Raw genomic sequence first — 20,919 nt, forward strand, 5'->3', positions numbered from 1 at the left:
GGTGCTTGTTCCTAATATCTTTCTAAAATGGTTAACTGAAATAACCTCCCCTTATATTATGTCCTTAAAACCGTTTCCTGCTAGACTGTGGGCCTCTTGACAATGAGCGCTGTCCATTTCTTTCCTTTAGTGTGCTGCTATACTGAATAAACCCCAGCATTTATAATTTGGTCTACCAAAAAAAGAGGAGGACAACCAAGGGATTTTTAAAGACTAAAAAGAAGGATTCAGTTGAAGAAAAAATTATGAGAAATGAGAATATTAATTCAGGGTGGGCAAAACTTTATAAACATGTGCTAGGGGAATGAATGTATGGAAGTAACTGGCTCCCTTATAAACTCAGTTCTGTTTTCCCATTGTACCACAATAATGAGACAACCCCATTTTCAAAGATATTAACTTTTATTTGGAAGGAGACTACTTTCCCCCACAGGTATCTTCTAAGAATTTCTATACTACACAATAGCCTGCTTAACCATTATCCCAATACCAAAATTTCTAACAGCAAATTATACAATTGCTCTATGTAATAAATAAGGGTTGTCCTTCACAGATTAAGGGAATACTTAAGCTTCAATAATTTTAACACAAAATCACACTTTTAAGTTTCTAAGGTTGAACAGATGTATTTGAAATACGTTTTGTAGGCATCCACAAGTTTTTCATCTATAAAAAAATGACTTAGTTTATAATAGTTCAAAAGATCCCTCTTCAAAAGACATGTCCAAGTATTTTCTTCTATAGCTTCAAACCTTCTACACTCAACTATTTGTTCCATGCCACCCCAAACCTGACATGACTGAACTATTTTGTGTTACTATGTTCCCAAAAATAAAGTTTAAAAAAAAAGTTTGATGAAATACCAAGTCTCTAACACAATGTCTAATACAATATCTAACACAAAAGGAGGTCTTTAAAAAGATCATTCTTCTCATTTGATTAGTTAGGAGTTAATCCTCTGTAAAAGTAAGGAAAAATCATCTACAAAGCATAACATGGGGGTTTCCTTTTTTTACTCAAGATGTTTAACTACTCAAAATGACAATCACATCTTTAAGAGTATAATAAAAAGGGTGGAAAACAGCAACACAATTGACAAAGTGTAGATGCTAAAAAACCAAAGATTTTTTAAGGACTAGGAAGTATTAGAAACTTGGGGAAATCCAAAATTAAAGAAAAACAAAAACCAAAAGATAGAGAAAATAATGAGGGGGGAAAAAAGTCCTTAATTGCAACCATTCCATTATCAATAGCGCCCTGAAAGAAAAAGAACAAAAAAATTGTTAATTATGATTTGACTTGCTTAATGATTTTCTGTATTGCCACTATATACACTAATATTCTAAGACAAGTCATTAATTATTAAATACTACAAAAGCAGAGTTCACATACTTGGGCTGTAGGAACGAGATCTTGACCGTGATCTGTATCGACTGTAGTAAGGAGAAGGTGATCGTCTTCTGTAAGAAATAAAAAATTACTCAGCACACCACATAATCACTCCACTGAAGCAGACGAAAATGAAACTTTGGCATTACTCAAAATAATAAGGCATTACTCAAAATAATAATGTCCCCAAGATCATAACCTGTCTCTGTGTGCTAATTCTACTAGAAAAAATAAGTAACACTGCTACCACCTTATTTAGAACGGCAATCTTAGTGGGAGACATTACCTGTACCGGTAATCGTAGTCTTCGTATCTGTCATAGCCACGATCGTAACCTCTATCATAGTAAGAGTCCCGACGTCTGCCGCCACCTCCACCTCCGCCGCCACCTCCACCGCCACCGCCACCACCACTGCTATAGAAGAATGTACAAATCACACATCAGTGTAAAGATTCTCTTTCACAGTCATTTACTACAGGTAGGAGCTTTATAAAAAATGGAGAGGATGAGAGATAAGATAGAATTGCTTCCATCTCTTTTTGCAAACTTCCATGGTATTGTGCTTTGGTTTTTTTCAATGACGAAGAGCTTTATTTCACTCCACGTCTAACACTCCACTCCATACTTCTGAGATTATTTCAGTGCTCTAGCTCCTTACCCTTACACTCATAACCAATAATCTCTTCACAAAACACTAAGTTAATAGAATATTCTCTTATTAATACTCTGCCCAAATCATCAAGAACTTTTTTCTTTTGAAGATTTATTTATTTGAAAGGTGGAGTTATAGAGAAGTGTCTTCCATCTGCTGGTTCACTCCCCAAGTAGCCTCAATGACCAGGAGCTTCTTCTTGATCTCCCATGTGGGTACAGGGGCCCAAGCACTTGGGCCATCTGCTGCTGCTTTCCCAGGTGCACTGTTAGGCAGCTGGATTTGAAGTGGAGCAGCTGGGACTTGAGCCAGCACCCATATGGGATGCTGGCAGCGGCTTTACCCACACTGCACCACAGCTCTGGCATGTGAGTATGTAAGGATTCAAAGACTGAATAAAAATTAAGTAACTTGAACTCTAATTATAAGGGGAAAATCACTTTATCTTCTAGTTAGTCAAAAATTTGCACCTATTTGTAGTTCTTAAGAATTTAGCTTAGGAAATATGGACTCTTACTGAGTTGGTCTGCCCATGTAGATGCCTGGTGTAGGTGTGTGCGCTCTTTTGGTGATGGAATAGTCCACACGAATTCTTCTCCCATCCAACTCCATTCCGTTTGCTCTTTCCATAGCCTATAACAGAAATCACATACAACAAGTCATACATAATTCATTAGCCTTGAAGTAGTAATTAACAAGCACAAAGTATTTGTAATCCAAATAAACTCTCCTAATTTTAAAAATGACACAGGAACACTACTTACATAGGGAATTGCAGACTGTTCTACTTCTGACTCAACTTCCAGCTAATATGACTGGAAAAGAAGTTGGCTGAAGTACATGGGCTCCAGTCACCAACATGGGAGACTCAGACAAAGCTCCCGGCTCCTGGTTTCAGCCTGGCCCAGCCCTAGCAGTCATAGCCATTTGGGAGGCGAACCAGTGTAAAGAAATTCTCTAACTTTGCCTTTCAGATAATTAAAACCTTAAAAACAAAAACAAAAAAAAACTTCTCCCAAAGTAATCATCATAAGTGTGTTCAGAACTATAAGAAAATTTATACTCTTTTCAGTTGACATGCCAAAAAAAAAAAATTCTCAAGCACTTCTTTCACAAAATAGTGGAGTTCACATATCAATTTTCAATATCTATCTGTCAAAAAGCATAGGGACAGTTTAGTGAAACTATTACAGAAGGCTTTTGCAAAAAGACAACTCAGGCTGTGCTAACTCCTGAGGCTGTAAGTAACTAGTTTCAGTTTGGGCAACTCAAAATAAAAACTGCAAATCAGCTAACAAGACTAAACTGTAGACAAGCCGTTCCTCAGGGAACATGGCGCCACCTAGTGAGCTGCAAATATAAAGGAACTTCTAAACCTGCCAAGTGCTTGCTTCTAATGATAGAAGACCTATCCAAGGGGCCAGTGTTGTGGCCACCACCTGTGACACTGTGCTGGTTCATGTCTTGGTTGCTCCACTTTTGATTCAGCTCCTTGCTGATGGCTTGGGAAAACCAAGGGAAGATGGTCCAAATATTTGAGGCCCTGCCATCCTTGTGGGAGAGATGGATAAAATTCCTAACTGCAGGCTTTGGCCTGCCCATCTTTGTAGTCATCTAGGGGAGTGAACTAGCAGACCGAAGACTGCCCTCTTTCTGTCTCTCCCCCTTTCTCTCTACTTCTTTCAAATAATTAATAAATCTTTTAAAGATTTGCCAATTTAATTCTGACCACAAATGTTGCAATAAGTATCAAATCTTTCATGTATATTTACTTACAGGATGGAATAATCATTAAAAACATTAAAAAAAAAAAAACAATGCTTTATTTCTATATACATTGAACTAATTTCAGACATAACATTAAACCTATCAAATCTAACCAGGTTCTTAACCAATAGGCCAATCATTAGCCCCATAAAATTAATTTTTGAATTCAAGCAGGCATCCCACTTTGGACTGCCTGAGTTGGAGTCCTGGCCATTTCTAATCCAGCTCCCTGCTAATGAACATCCTTGGAGGCTGCAGACGATGGCTCAAATGCTTGGGTCCCTGCCACCTATGTGGGAGACCTGGACTGAATTTGTGGCTCCTGGCTTTGGCTTGGCTCAGTCTCAGCTGTTGTAGGCATTTAGGGAGTTAACCAACGTATATTAAGATTTCTGTCTCGTCTCTGCTCTTCAAATAAATAAAAACACAAATTAAAAGTCAATTCAGTCATCTATTCAAACATCAATATGGCATATATATTTAAATAAATATATAAACCTACACACTTTAACCCAAATATATAGATAGCTTACTTTACAGTCCAGAATTCTATCAGGATATACCTATACTAGAAAGTAAAAGCTAAAAAGTTAAACAGCAGACATTCCAATGTTTTTTTCTAATTTTAACATTGAGAGCTGAATTTGATTCATATAACGATTAGAAGCTATGTTTACAAAAATGGGAATCTATTAAGTTTACTGTTAATAGTAACAATACAATTGTTTATATAAAAAATTTTCAAAGTGAAAATTATGAAAACAAATTTACCTCCTTTGAGTCATCTATCCTCTCAAAATAAACAAAAGCAAATCCTCGAGATCTCCCAGTTCGCTGATCATAAACTACATTGACACCACTCAACGGTCCGTATCGAGAAAACACTTCACGAAGATCTCTCTCCGTTGTGTACAAACTGAGGCCAAAAACTCCAAGACAAGTGTTGGGATCTGGATTTGCCTATTGAATAAAGATATCATTATTAAACACTAAGCTTTGATTAAATCTACAAGAAATCAAAATTAAAAGTGTTTTGCTTAGAGTACCTCCTCTAATATTTGAAGAACCTATTGTCTTCTGGAATTAAGATTTTAAGAGAGCTAACATAGATGAGCTCTATCTTACAGTTCACAGCACATTCAGGCATTCTTTGGAACAGACACTCTGGCTATAGACTAAAAAATAACATTCCTACTCTCCAGCCCAGTAATGTTCAGAATATATCCTAAGAAGCCATCTTTGGGGCCGGCACAGTGGGTAAAGCCTTTGGCAGGCATCCCATATAGGTACTGGATCGAGACCACTTCAGATCCAGCTCTCTGGTATGGCTTAGGATAGCAGAAGAAGATGGCCCAAGTGCTAGGGTCCCTGCACCCACGAGGGAGACCCAGAAGAAGTTCCTGATTGGCCCCCAGCTGCTGTGGGCATTTGGGGAGTAAACCTTTCTCGGTAATTCTGCCTTTCAGATAAACAAATCTTAAAAAAAAAAAAAAAAAAAAAAAAAAAAAAAGGCCATCCTCAGTTTAATGCCATAATTTCTAATTTATTCAACTATTTTACATCCCTTACAAGTTTATAATTAATCTGATATAATGATAATTACTTATCAAGATACTACCTTCTCCATTTTCATTCTTTAGCAAAGATATTCGTTCAACACTCCCACAATTCAAATTTTGAACATGGACAGAGGCTGGTGTTGTGGTGTAGGGAGTTAAACCACCACTTGCAAGGCTAGCATCCCACCTAACAGTGGATGATGAATCGGTCCCCTGCCACCCACATGAGACACTGGCTTCAGCCTGGCCTAACTAACCCTGACCATTGTAGCCATTGGGAATTAAATCAGTGGACAGATGTCCCTCTGCCTTTCAAATAAATCAGCCTTAGAAAGGGGTGGTAGGGTGGGTGTGTGGGAATAAAGTAAAAAAATTCATTTAAAACTAATAAAAATGTACAAATTTCTAAACATTGTCAAATAACACACTCCACTATAATTAAGTGGGTATCATGCAGAAGCAGTACCACATTTCATAGCAGCTAAGCTCAGAGCTTCAGAGTCAGGCACACTGGTTGAAACCTGGCTCTGCCACTAGTGAAAAAACAAATGAAAACTCCTGCAGTGTCACAAAACACGAAGGCTTGAGAGTGAAAATTCCTTTATTAGGCTATCTATGGCATAGAAAGTTATTTTGATTTTGAAAGCTAAAATGGGGGTCCAGCATTGTGGCAATCCATATGGGTGCCAGTTTGAGTCCAGGATGCTCCACTTTCCAATCAAGCTTTCTGCTAATGTGACTGGAAAAGAAGTGGAAAATGGTTCCTGTACTCATGTTGCAGCTTCTGGCTTTGATGTGGCCCAGGCCCAGAACCTGTGGCCATTTAGGAGTGAACCAGTAGATAGAAGATCTCTTTCTCTCTGTCCTCTGCCTTTCAAATAAATAAATTTTTAATAAAAAAAAAAAAAAAAAAAAAAGGAAAAAGGAAGCTAACACAGATGTTTCTTAATTACCATTTGTAAACAGTGGTTCACTTTATAATAAGCAAGCTACACCAGGACTAAACACTCAAAAAAAAAAAAAAATCAGAATCACCACAAGTTTTAATTAACTTTTATAAATCACATACCCTGCTTCCCGTGTGTCTTCTGCGGTTAGACATTGGAGAATGACTTCGGCTCCTTCGCCGCCGGTACTCTGGTGTGTACGACCTACTTCGAGATCGTCTCCTATGAGAATGAGAGTGGGATCTGGATCGAGTGTAGCGTCTATGAGAATGCCTCCTTGACCTCGACCTTAGAGGGAGAATACATTGAGGTAAATACACTGGGCTATAAAGGCTCTTCAACGACTTATCTACGTATCTCTGGCTGTCCTCAGTTCCTTCCTTCTGAGAAAAGAGAATTCTCTTTCTCCTCCTTCTCCTAAATCACTACAACCTTCTGTTCTCTGTCCCTCTGTTCTACACTCACCATTTTCACCTTACCAACACGTTAATTATCTACCTTCTTTTAAAAAGAAAAATGCAAAGCCAATTTCAACCACCAGTACTGTAAAACCTTTGATTCTTGCCACCTTCTCCACTTAGATCCACATTCCAGTCACTAACAAGTATCAATTCCTTTCTAACCTTCCTTTAGCCTGTTGCTATCTGTTATCCACTAAATTAATTCAACAACAACCTAAAAGCCCACTTCAACTGATTTTATAGCTTTCATTTCTTGAGACTTTCATAGTATCAACCTGCCCACTGATGCTTCCCTAGTTAATTACTGATCTGATTCTTCTGTTGCTCTGACAGTCCTCTTTCTCTGCTTATAAATCTAACAAATTCTTACCAAATCTAACAGTCAATGACCTATCCTTAACTAAGCTTACCTAGATAGCAGTGATAAGACTTTTTTTTTCTAAACTGACATTTTTTGAAAAAGATTTATTTGAAAGGCAGAGTTACAGAGATGCAGTGGCAAAAGTCTTCCATCCACTGGTTCGCTCACCAGATGGCCGCAACGGCCAGAGCTGTGCCGATCCGAAGCCAGGAGCCAGGGGCTTCCTCTGGGTCTCCCATGCGGGCGCAGGGGCCCAAGTGCTTGGGCCATCCTCCACTGCTTTCCTGGGCCACAGCAGAGAGCTGGACTGGAAGAGGAGCAACCGGACTAGAACCGGCACCCATATGGGATGCTGGTGCTGCAGGCGGAGGATTAACCTACTGCGCCATCGCGCCGACCCCAGTACTCTGCTTTTAACAGGGGTGCAGGAAGTGAATTATGTATAAAGAAAACTTGTGTTTGTATAACACCAAAGAGGATATTCCCCATTATTCTTAGCACCAATTACAGCTCCAATTTTTAAGATAAATATATTTTCCTTTTCTTTAAATCATACATCAAAATACAGAAAATACTGTAACTGTTGACCTCAATAGAAGCACAGCCTTTAAAAAAACTGATTTTGTGGCTGGCACTGTGGCGTAGCATGTAAACCCATCGCCTGCAGTGCTGGCATGGTTTGGGTCCTGGCTGCTCCACTTCCTATCCAGCTCCCTGCTGTGGCCTAGGAAAGCAGTAGAAGATGGCCCCAAGTCCTTGGGCCCCTGCACCCACGTGGGAGACCCAGAGGAAGCTCCTGGCTTGATGGGCGCAGCTCTGGCTGTTGCGGCCAACTGAGGATTGAACCAATGGATGGAAGACAATGCCCCCACCCTCCACCCCACTGCCTCTGCCATTCTGCCTTTCAAATAAAATAAATCTTAAAAACAAAAAAAAACCTTATTTTGTCTTACGCCCCCTTGGCAGCAGAAATGTCTATGCAAGAAATGACAATGATTCAAACTAATTGTTTTTAGCCTGTCTATTCCACCCCATTGTACCTGCAGTGAAATTTGCAGGGGTTCACTAGTGTTTCTGTTGTCACTGGCTGTGGGGCTCTGAATCATGACCAGAGCGCCATGCTTGACACAGAGCCAAAATTCTCAGGGAAATGATAAAAATTACTCTTATGAGCACCTAGTGCCACAAACGTCCATCAGCCTTGTCTGCACTAAACTACATTCAAGTATTCCATGGAAAAAACTGCCTTTTTGTTGTACAGAATATTGTTGGCATAAAACTGAACACTAATTCAAATGCCAAAAATGCATACACTGATATGAATTTAGTTCGCATTAACAGCTAGTATCCAAAACCCAAGCATTTATCTGGAATACATCAATCATTTCTAAATTCTAGTATGAGAAAAACTGAGTCTTTAGTGAAAATTTAAGGAATTTGGCAAAAACTCCTTTGTCATGAAAGCCTCAAGGAGAATGTATTTCAAACACACTTACCTGGATTTTGATCTTGATTGAGAATGGGATTCAGAATGTTTGGAAACCCTTGATGGACTACGAGATCCTGACCTGCTCTCCGATTTTACACGAGCAGGAGTTCCCGTTGGAGATTTTGACTGAGAGCGAGACTCCTAACAAAGAAGACAGTATTACAAATGGCACTGGTCACGTAGATGCCTAACACCTAACATTTAAAGTACCGTAATTATTTATATTGATTGCTCCTGAAAAACAAATGGTTAGGCAACACCCTCCAGAAAAAATTTTCAGCTCATTAATAACCCATTGTTAATACTGCTAACTGTCCTCAATAATTCCCTACTTGAACCAGATCACCAAATCTCTATTAACTAAGTAATCATGCAAATTCATCTACAACTTGATCATACAGACACTGGAACATAAACCATACATTTACTTAACCTAGGACCCATTCATTCTTCCAGATTCTTTTAATTCTACTTCACTCTTGCTTTCTACTTCTCTTCATTCTTCATTGAGTTTTTCATTTTTCATACTTCGTGTATTCTTCCCCAAACAATTCAAAATAGCCTTAAAAAAATATTCAAGTGCTTCTATCTGACCAATCTTCTGTTCAATTTTTTCCCCCATTCAATTTTAATTTTCTGATCTTTAATACTTTTCATTAGCCTTCTTTTATCTTGATTTATCTTCCACATTCTTGGAAAAAACTCTTCAATTTCTTCACGAACATTAACCTTAATGGAAAAAGAACATTTAGTATATTTAAGCACGTGGGGATTATAAAACTCTGCTGGAGTTCAGAATGTTATCTACCAAATGGAAAAGCCAGCAGGTAAAGTGCAAATAACTAATTTATTAAAAAAACAATTTTATAGTCTTTAAAATTGTTCAAAGTCTAGTTTCTAACAAATGATTTACTGAATTTTTCTAAATGTTTTTTTACCATAATTTTCACCCTCCTCCCCTTTCATGTTTCATTCTAGTTTCTAAAATATGAACAATTTTAATAGAAATACTTAATTCAAACATAAATCTAACATTAACTGTAATTCCCCCCTCCACACCTAAGTGTTAAGTTTCCACTATTTTATAACCTGGATTTTTAGTGATCTTAAAATAGGCCTTCACTAAGTCAGACTAAGAATCAAAATATAGTTAAAGCAAAGCATCCTAGGCTGAAATATTTGCACACACCTGTCTAAACTCACATTATAGCACACATGCAAGGGTCACAGTAAAACTACTAACACCTCCTCCCAATTTTGGTTGGCCACTAAGTATTTTCTCATTCTGACCTCCCAGAAATATATGTTCTGAAGACAAATAAGCATTCTTTTTATTTTATTTATTTATTTATTTATTTTTTGACAGGCAGAGTGGACAGTGAGAGAGAGAGAGAGAGAAAGGTCTTCCTTTTGCCATTAGTTCACCCTCCAATGGCCGCCGCACCACACTGATCTGATGGCGGGAGCCAGGTACTTATCCTGGTCTCCCATGGGGTGCAGGGTCCAAGCACTTGGGCCATCCTCCACTGCACTCCCTGGCCACAGCAGAGAGCTGGCCTGGAAGAGGGGCAACCGGGACAGAATCTGGCGCCCTGACCGGGACTAGAACCCGGTGTGCTGGGGCCGCAAGGCGGAGGATTAGCCTATTGAGCCGCAGCGCTGGCGACAAATAAGCATTCTAAAGAACTAAGGGGAAAGAGGAAGCAAAGAAATCCTAAAAATCCCCTTTAGCTTATAAATTCCTAAAAATCAGTGTTTTTGCAATTTTTCCTCTGTAAAATGCTGTATTATGGAAGGAAACACCCGTACAAGTTACAAAACTTGTACCATGGTCTCTGTCTTTGATTCTACGTCTTCACAATTTTGACAGACTTTATATGTACTTCAGAGACCACATCCTCCATCAGCAAACCGGTCTCTGAAAAAGTTGGATGTAATCAAAAATTTCCAAATAATGTATAACAGATGGATATCTTGTCTTGATAGATATAAGGCATTTACGACCAAAATAAGATAGCTTATTTGTCCATTTAAACCTTGCTATTATTAGTGTAAACAATTATCCAATTTCAATATCGCATCAATTCTTTCTCTATATTACACAATTTTTAAAGATAGCTTTCTTAACACTTTCCTTTTACTTCAAGTTTGATATCAAAAACCTTATTTATCAAGAAATGTACTAATGCCACTAGACCTATCCATTTTTTTCACATGAAAACAAAAATGAAAATATATAGCTTGTTTCCTGTTCCATACTTTTCCAATTTTGGCTGCCTACAGTAAGCTTTTTACCACATCTCAAATACTTTCTAAATTCCTGGAGAGATGCCTGGAGTAGGCAAGCAAGTTAGGTTTTTTGTTCCCTAAAACTATAAAATCAGCATACCCAGAACTTTTAATAGTTCGCAAGCTGGTCTAGTAACTACCTGATGTTATCTTCCCCACTCTATGTTTTCCTCCCATGACAACGGACTGTCACCATTCTTTTATGCTACTGTTGAACAGCAGTAGCTGCAATGGCATTTATGAACATCATGGCCCTTGGAATAATACACATATCAGAAGGATTTGCTCTACCAAACCTTGTAAACCTTCAATCCTTTAACTTTACTAGGACAGACATTTAAAATCACATTAAATCCAAAATGTACTCCTACATGCTTATTTGAAGTTTTCTAGCACAAAACTTTATGGACCCAATCTGTGTCTTCCCCCATAAACATAATTTCAGCTGCTAGAAATGACCACAACTCAGGTATTAACATAAATGAGGTAACTGAATAATAGTTTAAAATTTTAGGCCTCATTTCTGGAGTGGCAACAAAGCATTAAAGTATGACTTCATTAAATTATGACTTTATTAAAGTATGTCTTTTTAAGACAGTGTATTTTAAGAGTGTTACTTTTTATTTTGCAGGGTGTCACAAATAACCTCCTTTGTCAGTTGTCCTCTCTATCTGTAGGAATGCTAATTCTCCACACATTTCTTCAAGGGATTCTCCAGTTAAAATATAGTACTCTTCTAATTACTAGTTACAAAGATGTAACTATAGTTTTTAACTTCTAGAAACTTTATCTAAAAAGATATTTTCTCAGTAAACTTAGCCTAAACTTTCATGTATAAAATTTAATTCTTCAGAAATATTTTACACCACCACCAAAAAATGGCCCATCACTGCATGAACTGGTGGCTAATGGTGTTTACACAGATAGATGCTCATATTAATATTTACCATTTCAAAGTTTATTAATTTACCATTTTGAAAGGCTGTTACCAAATGCTTTTCACTAAATTCTCCAACTTTACTATATAGTAAAGTTCTTTATGGAGGACAAATGCTGGCTATGCCTTTCTCATCTTTCATTTGTGTTCACTATGAAATAACTTCAACTTTTTCCCAAAGGAATTAATTATTTAGGATTTGAAAAATAAATTGAAATTGCAAACAGAAAACAAAAAATAAATTCTGGGATGGAGTGGTATCTTGTAGTACCTAGTGCTTTCACTAGAGTTACACTTAACCTGTTCTTAAAGCTGGCCAGACAAGGAATTCTACAAATTTCTCAGTAACTGGCTACTGGATTCAACAAGCATGAAAGTATGCTCTCTAGTTAAAATGAGCAGATGAAAAACTTCATCACAGATTTTAACCGAAATCTAAAAAAGGCTTCTAGTTTACCTAGAAGATGAGTAGAAAACTCTCAGAACAATCTGCTTAAATATGGTTTTTTTTCTTTTGGTGTATGTTATATGCACACACTGCTGCAGAATACAATTCCTACAGCAAGCAGTAACTGAAATATCCTAATACAGCCTTATTAGGCTATAAATGAGAAAAAATCCCATTCTAAAATATATGCTTATTACTTAATACTCGTATTCATGAAAGATAAAATTAATACAAATAGAATATTAAGGCCAAACTGTCAGGTAATAGTGCCAAACTGATACAATTCAAATCTAAGCCTGTAAAACAAGCTTTTCAAAATATACTTTCCCACTACTTTATGAAATTGGAAATTTATTTCCACAGAAGCACACTAGTGCAGTTAGGTAATTTATACTTCCCAAAAGGGGAGAGAATGTACTCAAATGCCTCACAATACTTACTGAACTAAGAACTTCATTCTTTAGGGATTATAAGAAATCTATTTACTCAATTATTTAATTTCAGTCTACAGAAGTTTTGCCTACTTCCTCTAAGTAGGGGTAGGGAACATCTGGCCCCCCAGCTGCATGAGGCTGGCAAAATCCTTTGGTCTGACCCTGCCAAGGCAACTACAGGTACAACCTGAAATTCAATACATCTATAGCAGGCTAATTTTTAAGTTGACAATAATTGTGGCCTGTGAATGTTATAAATATCCAAATGACCTTTGGCAGAAAAAAGGCTCCCCACGCTTGTTGTGGTATGATGGGATGCCTCACTTACAGACCCTTAGAGGCTGATTAAAGTGGTCTTTCTGGCACCTTCCCCTTTCTTTAGTTTGAAAGGGAAGTAAGGGGAGCAGGTGAAGGGGGAGGGAGAGAACTCACCAATCTGCTGGTTCACTTCTCACATGGCCCAGGCTGTGTTGGGCTGGGGCTCAAGTTGGGAGCCAGAAACTTAATCCCACTCTCCCATGTGGGTGGTGGGAACTCAACTACCACCTTGGCCAGCCCTCCCAGGGTCTGTATTATACAGGGCGGAATGGCTGACCCCGATGTGGTCTTTATTACAAAGGTTCACAAATATTCTAACACTGTGTGTCTAAAGTCTGAAATAATTTGGGAGAACTTTTTATCATAAAGAATTTATTATCTGGTAACTATACATACATATTAAAGCATAAAAAATTTCAGTTTATTTGAAGGCAGAGCGACAGAGAGAGGAAGGGAGAGACAAACCAAAGAGCCAGATCTTCCATCTGCTGGTTCACTCCCCAAATGGCTGCCAACAGCCAGGTATGAGCCAGGTCCGGTCCAGGTCCAAGCCAGAAGCCAGGAACTCCATTCCTGTTCCCTACATGGGTGGCAGGAGTTCAAGTACTCAGGCCATCTTCTGTTGCCTTGCAAGGTACATTAGCAGGAAGTTGGATCAGAAACATCAAATAGCCAGGACTTAAACTGGCATTCCGATATGGGTATAATCCACTGTGCCAAAAATACTGGCTCTATAGATAATCAAATTTAAACTCATCCTTCAGTTGGAAGATTGCCTGCAAACTTTATATTCTTTTGTTCAAATTTTAAATGACTCCCAAGTCTGCTAGCTTGTATTTCATGATCAACTGCAATGCTTGAAAAGCTAGCATATGAGTGGCAATCTCAAAAGCAGAGAAAGAAACCAAGAACTAAAATGATTTAATTATACTAAAAAGCCAATGAATAGCAACAAAAATGAAACTACTAAAAACACGTTACGGCCGGCGCCGTGGCTCAATAGGCTAATCCTCCGCCTTGCGGCACCGGCACACCGGGTTCTAGTCCCGGTCAGGGCGCCGGATTCTGTCCCGGTTGCCCCTCTTCCAGGCCAGCTCTCTGCTGTGGCCAGGGAGTGCAGTGGAGGATGGCCCAAGTGCTTGGACCCTGCACCCCATAGGAGACCAGGAGAAGCACCTGGCTCCTGCCTTCAGATCAGCGCAGTGTCGGGCCGCAGCCGCCATTGGAGGGTGAACCAATGGCAAAAGGAAGACCTTTCTCTCTGTCTCTCTCTCTCTCACTGTCCACTCTGCCTGTCAAAAACAAAAACAAAAAACACACAAACAAACAAACAAAAAAAACACGTTACAACATTCTCTCTACTTAATGTTCTCATATGATGATGTCACAGAGTATTCATCAATTTCGAGTAACTAAATGACAGGGCTTTCGTTTTAAGGAAAACCCCTAACTTATTCCATCTCTGATCAGTCACGTCTATTCTCTCATGTCTTTTATGAAAATCACAAGGCAAGCAGATTATACACAACCTTAGTTATGCAGTAATTTAATGGAAGGAAGGGGAACCACATTTCTTTGCATTATTCTCCTCTCAATTTTTCCAGTGATTACAAAGTGTCTTCCTCATCTGACTGCTACCACTTTCTAATCTCCATTTCTGTCCTGCTGAGCTTGTTAAGATATATGAACAAATAACCAGTATTCATCCTCTCTGCACGTGAATATACACTTTTTACAAAGGTCTCAGGGATAGTTAGTTCATGCCTGAGCACACTATCAGACGTTTCTGCACAGCTACGTTCTTTTACTGAGTTATGGCACAGGTAAAGTTCAGCTCATCTACAGAATTAAGCCCACAAAGTTTACTTTTTTTTTTTTTTTTTTTTTAAAAGGACTATTGGGGCCGGCGCTGTGGTGCAGCGGGTTAAAGCCCTGGCCTGAAGTACTGGCATCCCACATGGGCATTGGTTCTAGTCCGGCTGCTCCTCTTCCAATCCAGCTCCTCTGCTATGGCCTGGGATAGCAGTGGAAGAACTTGGGCCACTGCACCCATGTAGGAGATCCAGGAGAAGTTCCTGGCTCCGGCACAGCTCCAGCTGTTGCAGCCATCTGGGGAGTGAACTAGCAGATGGAAGACCCCTCTCTCTGTCTCTACCTCTCTCTGTAATTCTTTCGAATAAATAAAATAAGTCTTTAAAATAAAATAACGGACTATCACCCCTAAATATTTAACTTCCTTGATATCCCTTTAGGTCTCAAGGCTCTTTATTCTCATTTTAGGAATGATACAAAGTATAACCATTTATGGCAGATCTGTAAAATTAGTTATGCAATATCGTATCATTACTTGTACCACTCTTTCCCAAAATCTTTTTATCTACATTAAACAAATCAGGACCCTTCAGTGAGACAATCTGCAATATAAAAATCAAGCCTTAACAGGTTTCACTAAACTTACACATTCTCTGCTTCAAGGAGAGTGGGAGGGGAGGGAATATGTAATAGTACTTATTTTCAGGAAAATAAATCAAACCCTAAACTTTCAGGCGTAACACCATCCCTAGAGGGAAAGAAGTTTTAGTTCTTTTTAACAGGTTAACCTGATGAGATATGAAATTAAATCAATGAAGAAGCTGAATTAAGTCTTTTAAAGCTAAAGTGGTGTGACATCTTTCATGTTGATTATTTAAAAATTTCAAAAATCTAACCCCTTAAGGGTTTTTCTTTATTAAAAAAAAAAAAAAAAAAAAAGCCTGTTATCACACTGGGTTTTAGCTGAGGTAGGCATCATCCCTCTATTATGAACAAATCAGGTTTCAGAGAAGGGGGAAACTGTCCCCTCTTATTTCCTCCATTCTTCAACAAAGTATCTCAACACACGCAACTTTCAATTTAGTACATAGGAATTTTTGCTCTGCTCTTCACTTTATCATCCAACCACCTCATATTAAGAAAGGAAACTCCAAGAGTCTCAGAAAGTCAGAACAAGCCCTGAAGAGGTAAAAATAAGCATTATCTTTCTTCTTCAATGGTATTACAATACATCACAATAACTGCGGAATTATATGATGGATCCCTAAATAACACAATTGCACTGTACTTTTTTCTAAGTTTAGGTTTTTAAAAATTTAGGGGTAGAGGAGGAGTAAGATAAATGAAAAGACGAACTTAATTTCCACCCCCACAATTCTATAAAAGGTATTGTTTTCAGATCAAAAATCCTAGTTTTAGTTGAAGATGTATGTATGAAACATAGCTCATTTTTTATGAAGATGACATCAAAGCCACAGCTGAAGTGCTAATCTCACTCCAGCTCCAAAGGACACCGCCACTTAAAATGTGTTAACTCGATACATATGTCGCAAACTGTCTTAATAAACTTATTTTAAAGGCACTATTATTCTCCTAAATCCTTTTTAAACTGTCTCACTCATTCTTACATCCCACTAGTGTCCTATTTAGACCAATTTTTAAAATAATTTCTTTCCTTAAATATTTCAAATGCTTTCTGCGCCAGTCTTTTTAATCTTTGCTACAGTTCATTATTCCCCTCCCAGAATTAAGAGCTCATAGATGGCTCCTTCCTGCATATTGGACGAAGCCCAAATTCCTAAATCTAGAATTCAAAACCCTGCATTATCTGACTGCATATTTAATGAAATCTATCTTGCAATATTCCAGTACAACCTCCACACTGTCACACCCATACAATCAACATTCTTTTCCCTATCATAAAATCTAGTCAAAGTTTTACATAACAGGCAAAGCTTTCCCTTTCCTGCAGTTTACAAAACTGCTCAGCTCCATTTTCTGACTCCTTTATTAATCCTATCGCTTAACCACACACTTACTTTTGCCCAGATTTGAATGGTCCATCAGCCATCTCAAATTAGGCCACAAGTTCTTAATTTCTAAAGTGCATCAAAGATTTTGGGGGCAACACATTCTAAAACGCTACAAAAGTAGGCAATACTGGTATTAGTCCTATTTCTTTAACGTTTGATAGCCTCTAAAAAGTTATCTTCTGATTTGAAATACTCTTTTAGTGAAATGGGGTTAACATATGCTGTTTATTCTGTAGATAAAGTAAATGAAATTGCACTTTAAAGTATCAGAAGCATTTTTCTGAGAATTCTATGGGAAATTCATTTACTCTAAAAGTTAGCTTAATAATCTCCAGAAATGTGTCTGATAAACCTAATGTTTGAAGGCTACCCTGTCAATGTTTTCTCTAACTTGTTTTAGTAAAAAAAAAAAAAGTTTGAAGCATAACTTAACAACTCGACACTTCTGAGCTATGGTTGTTACATTTAGATAGCCTAGAAGCAAAGATAAGGACACAGTAGTTGCTTATTAAAAAAATTTAAAGTGCTGGTTTATGGTCAGCAGATAAAAAGTCACTTCAATTTAAAAACCAAAAGCACTAGGCAGTGTTAAACTGTGTTACCAAACAATTTTAAAAAGGAAACCTCCAGAGAAGTCTGGAAGTGTTATTTGATCTGAGTTGATTTACAATAAAATAAATGTATCACCTGTGGAAAAAGTTTCTTGATTACAAACAGCCATGGGAGGGGAGTTAAAAATTTTTTCTACTAAATAAATTGTAATGTCTACACACACTTTAGGTAAAAGTGGGTGAGAATCTTACACGTTCCCTCCTTAGGTGGATAAGGAGACAATGATCTAGATTTACTCTGATCCACGACAGGACAAATTAAAAATATAAGAACTAAAGGAAATAGGATCCCACTACCAGTCCTCTACACTTCTCCACAAACCAAACCAAAACAAACATTAAACAAAACAAACAACCCCACCCCGCACAGTAATGAAAGTTAATGGAAAGAAAGGAAAGATGAGTGGACAGCAAAAATTATTCCCATACAGCCCCACCACTTTTCAAAACAAGCAGCAGCTTACAACTACCACCAAATATTTGTATTGCACGATTTTAAAGTTTTGTTGGGTCAGTATATTATCCTAAAAAAATTAGCAGATTCAACTATGCAATTACCCAGGCTCAAAATCTCATTGAGAAACTCAATCTTAAAGGAACTAGATTGAGTTTTGTTTCTAACCTATTGCTTTCGTTCTCTTCTCTTACTGCCCTGATTCCAGGTGCTTAAGAGTATAAACCTCCAAAAACGACACTCCCTGCAGCACACACAGGGCGTTTTTTAAGTCTCCCCTAGTGCCTGGAACAAATACCAACACAGCAGCCAAGGCGCGCTGCCCCGGGCTTTTGTTTCTTTTCCCGATTTTCACACTAAATCACTTCCACCAATTCTCCCTACTGGGATAACTGTGGAAACCGAAGTCGAACCGTGGTAAAGGTTCTAGTGCATTAAAGCCGGGATAACGCCTTCTTTGTGAGGTTTACATTCCTCCAGCCCCCTTTCTCTCCGAACACCTTTCTCGAGTGCTCTCTGGCTGGGTCAAGGGGCGAGGAAAACGGAGAGGACCCACAATTTTTCAGGGATCCCTTTGAGTTAAATAAGTCATAAAGGACTGGTTCTTATGAAAACACCGAGCCTTGAAATTTGTTCAGTTACGTAAGATTAAAATAAGACCGAAGATGGATTTTTTTTTTTACCGTAAAAACCTGCAAAGGAGTGGTCAGTTTTTAGAAGAAAAGTCACAGAAAGAAAAGCATTAGAAATTGAAATATCGAGGAAAAAAAAAAAAAAAAACAACCCGACATTAAGAAAATGGGAAAACAAGGCGTTATATAGCATTTCCACGTTCACGGTGAAGTGAGAGAGGGACATGGAGGGGGAAAGGGCTCCTTGCGCAGTTTTCCCCGCACAGCTCCCGTCTTAAGAACGCTTAAGGGTCGGTGCGGTCGTTGACTAACCACTTCCTTAGGCTCGTCCCACCTTCAACCTCAAGGCTTGTCGCCTTTATAGGCGCAACGCCGCCGGTTCCAACAGAGACGCGGCCGCTCACTGCAATAGAGAGCCAAGGAGACACAGGCCCCAGCTAGTCCCACGCCAGCTTCTCCCCGCCCGGACAGCAAGCCCCGCGCACGTCCGACCCCGAGGCCCGCCGCGAGGCTCGGGGTCGCCGCCAACGCCACCGCCGACAAGCAGCAACCTACCACTGTCCGGCCGCCGCCTCCCGCCCCACCGCGACGGGGAACCCGCTCCTCGCCACAGAGATGAGGCCTCCGGGGAGCCGAGCGCAGAGGGAGCAGCGCGGGGCGGGAGAGGGACCCGGACCCCGGCGTCCAGGTAGCAGTCAGTCCCCAAAGGGGGGTAGCAGCCCGTGGTGGCTGGGAGAGGACTGGAACCCAGAAGCCATCTTGGGATGGGAGGAAGCAATCGCGATGGCTCCGGAGGCTGCTCCCCGCGGGCCCCCGCACGACTCCCCGCAACCCCGCCCGACCGCGCTCGTCCCCGTGAAACCCCGAGCGTCGGGCCGCCGCCGAAGACGGCTCCCGCGGCTTTGTACTCACTCTGCCCTCGAAGTTGTTCTCCTCTACATCACTCATGTCGGCCAGGCGCTCCCCCAGAACTAATTAAGAGACAAGTTTCGGCTCGAGGGCCGACGGCCTAATCAACCCGCTGACTGGACCGCGGGGAAGGGGAAAGAGTCGGCAACAACGGCCGCTCCGCTCCACTCCCGCTCGGTCGCAGGCTCCGGCAAAATGGCGCCCGCGCCGCCAGAAACCTCCTGGCTTCCCCAGGGCGCGACGTCAGGGGGCGGAGTCTCTGTGACGTTGACAAGCCCCGCCCACGAGGGCTTTGTGCGCGCCCAGCATTTTCGCGCGGGCGTGGAGCGCGTCCCCAGCCCTGGCGCCTCCGGGGTCCGGAGGCGGTCCTGGCCTCCCAGCTCCTGGGGACCCGGGTCTGGCGCGTCGGCTGCTTTGAAGGTTGCTGGTACTCTGAGGAACTTTCTTTGACTTCAGCCTGTTTAAAGTGTTGTCCGACTGGGTTCTGACGTGAGGGCACGGAAAAAGCTGGCAGCATCTGTGTAATTAATAGGTTTTTATGTTGGTATTTTCAACATTTGCCCTTTGTGATGTTGTTGAAGTAATGAATACACGCACAGATGGGATTAAAAGGAAAACCGATTCTTGCCTCACCCTTTCTTGCCTCGGGCCCTAAAGACGTAGTGGCCATTTTTTTCATGCTTTGCTCCCTACTAGTCTTTTTTTTTTTTTTTTTTTTTTTAGGATTTATTTTAAAGAGTTATAGAGAGGGGGAGAGACAATGTTCCATCCGTTGGTACACTCCTCAAATGGCGGCACCACCTGGGGCTGGGCCGGGGGAAGCAAGGAGCCAGGACGGGGACCACGTGGTTCGGGCCCAAGAGCTCCGCCCTGCACCGCTCTCCAATGTGCATTCCCTGGGAGCTGGTTGGGAAGTGCAGCAGCCGGAATTCCAGTACCTTCCTCTGCTGGTTTTATGACCTAGACTAGATCTGAAATTTATCCACTTGGTTCTCAATCAGTGAGGATAGTTTCAGAGATGACTTTTGAGTTGTACTTGAGTAAGGCCATTTTTAAAAATAAGTTTTCTCTTAAAATTTTTTTTTTTTGGTCTACAGTGCTCTGTGATACAAAGACTGACATGGACCTCAACTATCAAGTCTGTGTAAGGCAAGTTCAGTGTTATGGCAGATTGCCCCCCGTGGGTGAATGTCATCGACAGTGAGTGTTTCTCATTCACACATTTGACACGTGCCTTTTGAAGCAGATGCTGAACTTTTTGATGAGCCAGTCAAGCTGATACCACTTGGGCCTCTGATCAAATCCCAGGAATACCTACCAGGTATTTCTGATCCCACCAGTTGCTCTGAAATCTAATTAAGGCTTTAGATCTAACCAACCATTTACAGGGAATAAAAAAATAAGAAAAACACTAAG

The 20,919-nt window shown here is 40.0% G+C and overlaps 1 protein-coding gene across 4 annotated transcripts; it reads right to left on the reverse strand.

Moving 5' to 3' along the window:
- Positions 1-383: 383 nt before the first annotated feature.
- Positions 384-19,743, reverse strand: TRA2A (transformer 2 alpha homolog). Of its 4 annotated transcripts, XM_070059652.1 has the most exons (9): positions 19,150-19,425; positions 9,049-9,355; positions 8,634-8,767; positions 6,438-6,603; positions 4,581-4,769; positions 2,560-2,675; positions 1,676-1,804; positions 1,393-1,460; positions 384-1,257 (listed from the first exon to the last, which is right to left on the reverse strand). In XM_070059652.1, exons 4-9 carry the CDS (start codon positions 6,468-6,470, stop codon positions 1,247-1,249), a joined length of 546 nt encoding a protein of 181 aa, XP_069915753.1. In that variant the 5' UTR covers positions 6,471-6,603; positions 8,634-8,767; positions 9,049-9,355; positions 19,150-19,425; the 3' UTR covers positions 384-1,246. The 4 variants fall into 4 exon arrangements, with proteins under 4 accessions (XP_069915753.1, XP_008259751.1, XP_008259752.1 ...); XM_008261529.4 differs by lacking the exons at positions 9,049-9,355; positions 19,150-19,425 and adding an exon at positions 19,507-19,743; XM_008261530.4 differs by lacking the exons at positions 9,049-9,355; positions 19,150-19,425 and adding an exon at positions 19,507-19,735 and having other exon boundaries at positions 1,676-1,801.
- Positions 19,744-20,919: the final 1,176 nt, after the last annotated feature.

Source organism: Oryctolagus cuniculus, chromosome 16 (genome assembly GCF_964237555.1).
Source record: "Oryctolagus cuniculus chromosome 16, mOryCun1.1, whole genome shotgun sequence".
Classification (NCBI taxonomy): domain Eukaryota; kingdom Metazoa; phylum Chordata; class Mammalia; order Lagomorpha; family Leporidae; genus Oryctolagus; species Oryctolagus cuniculus.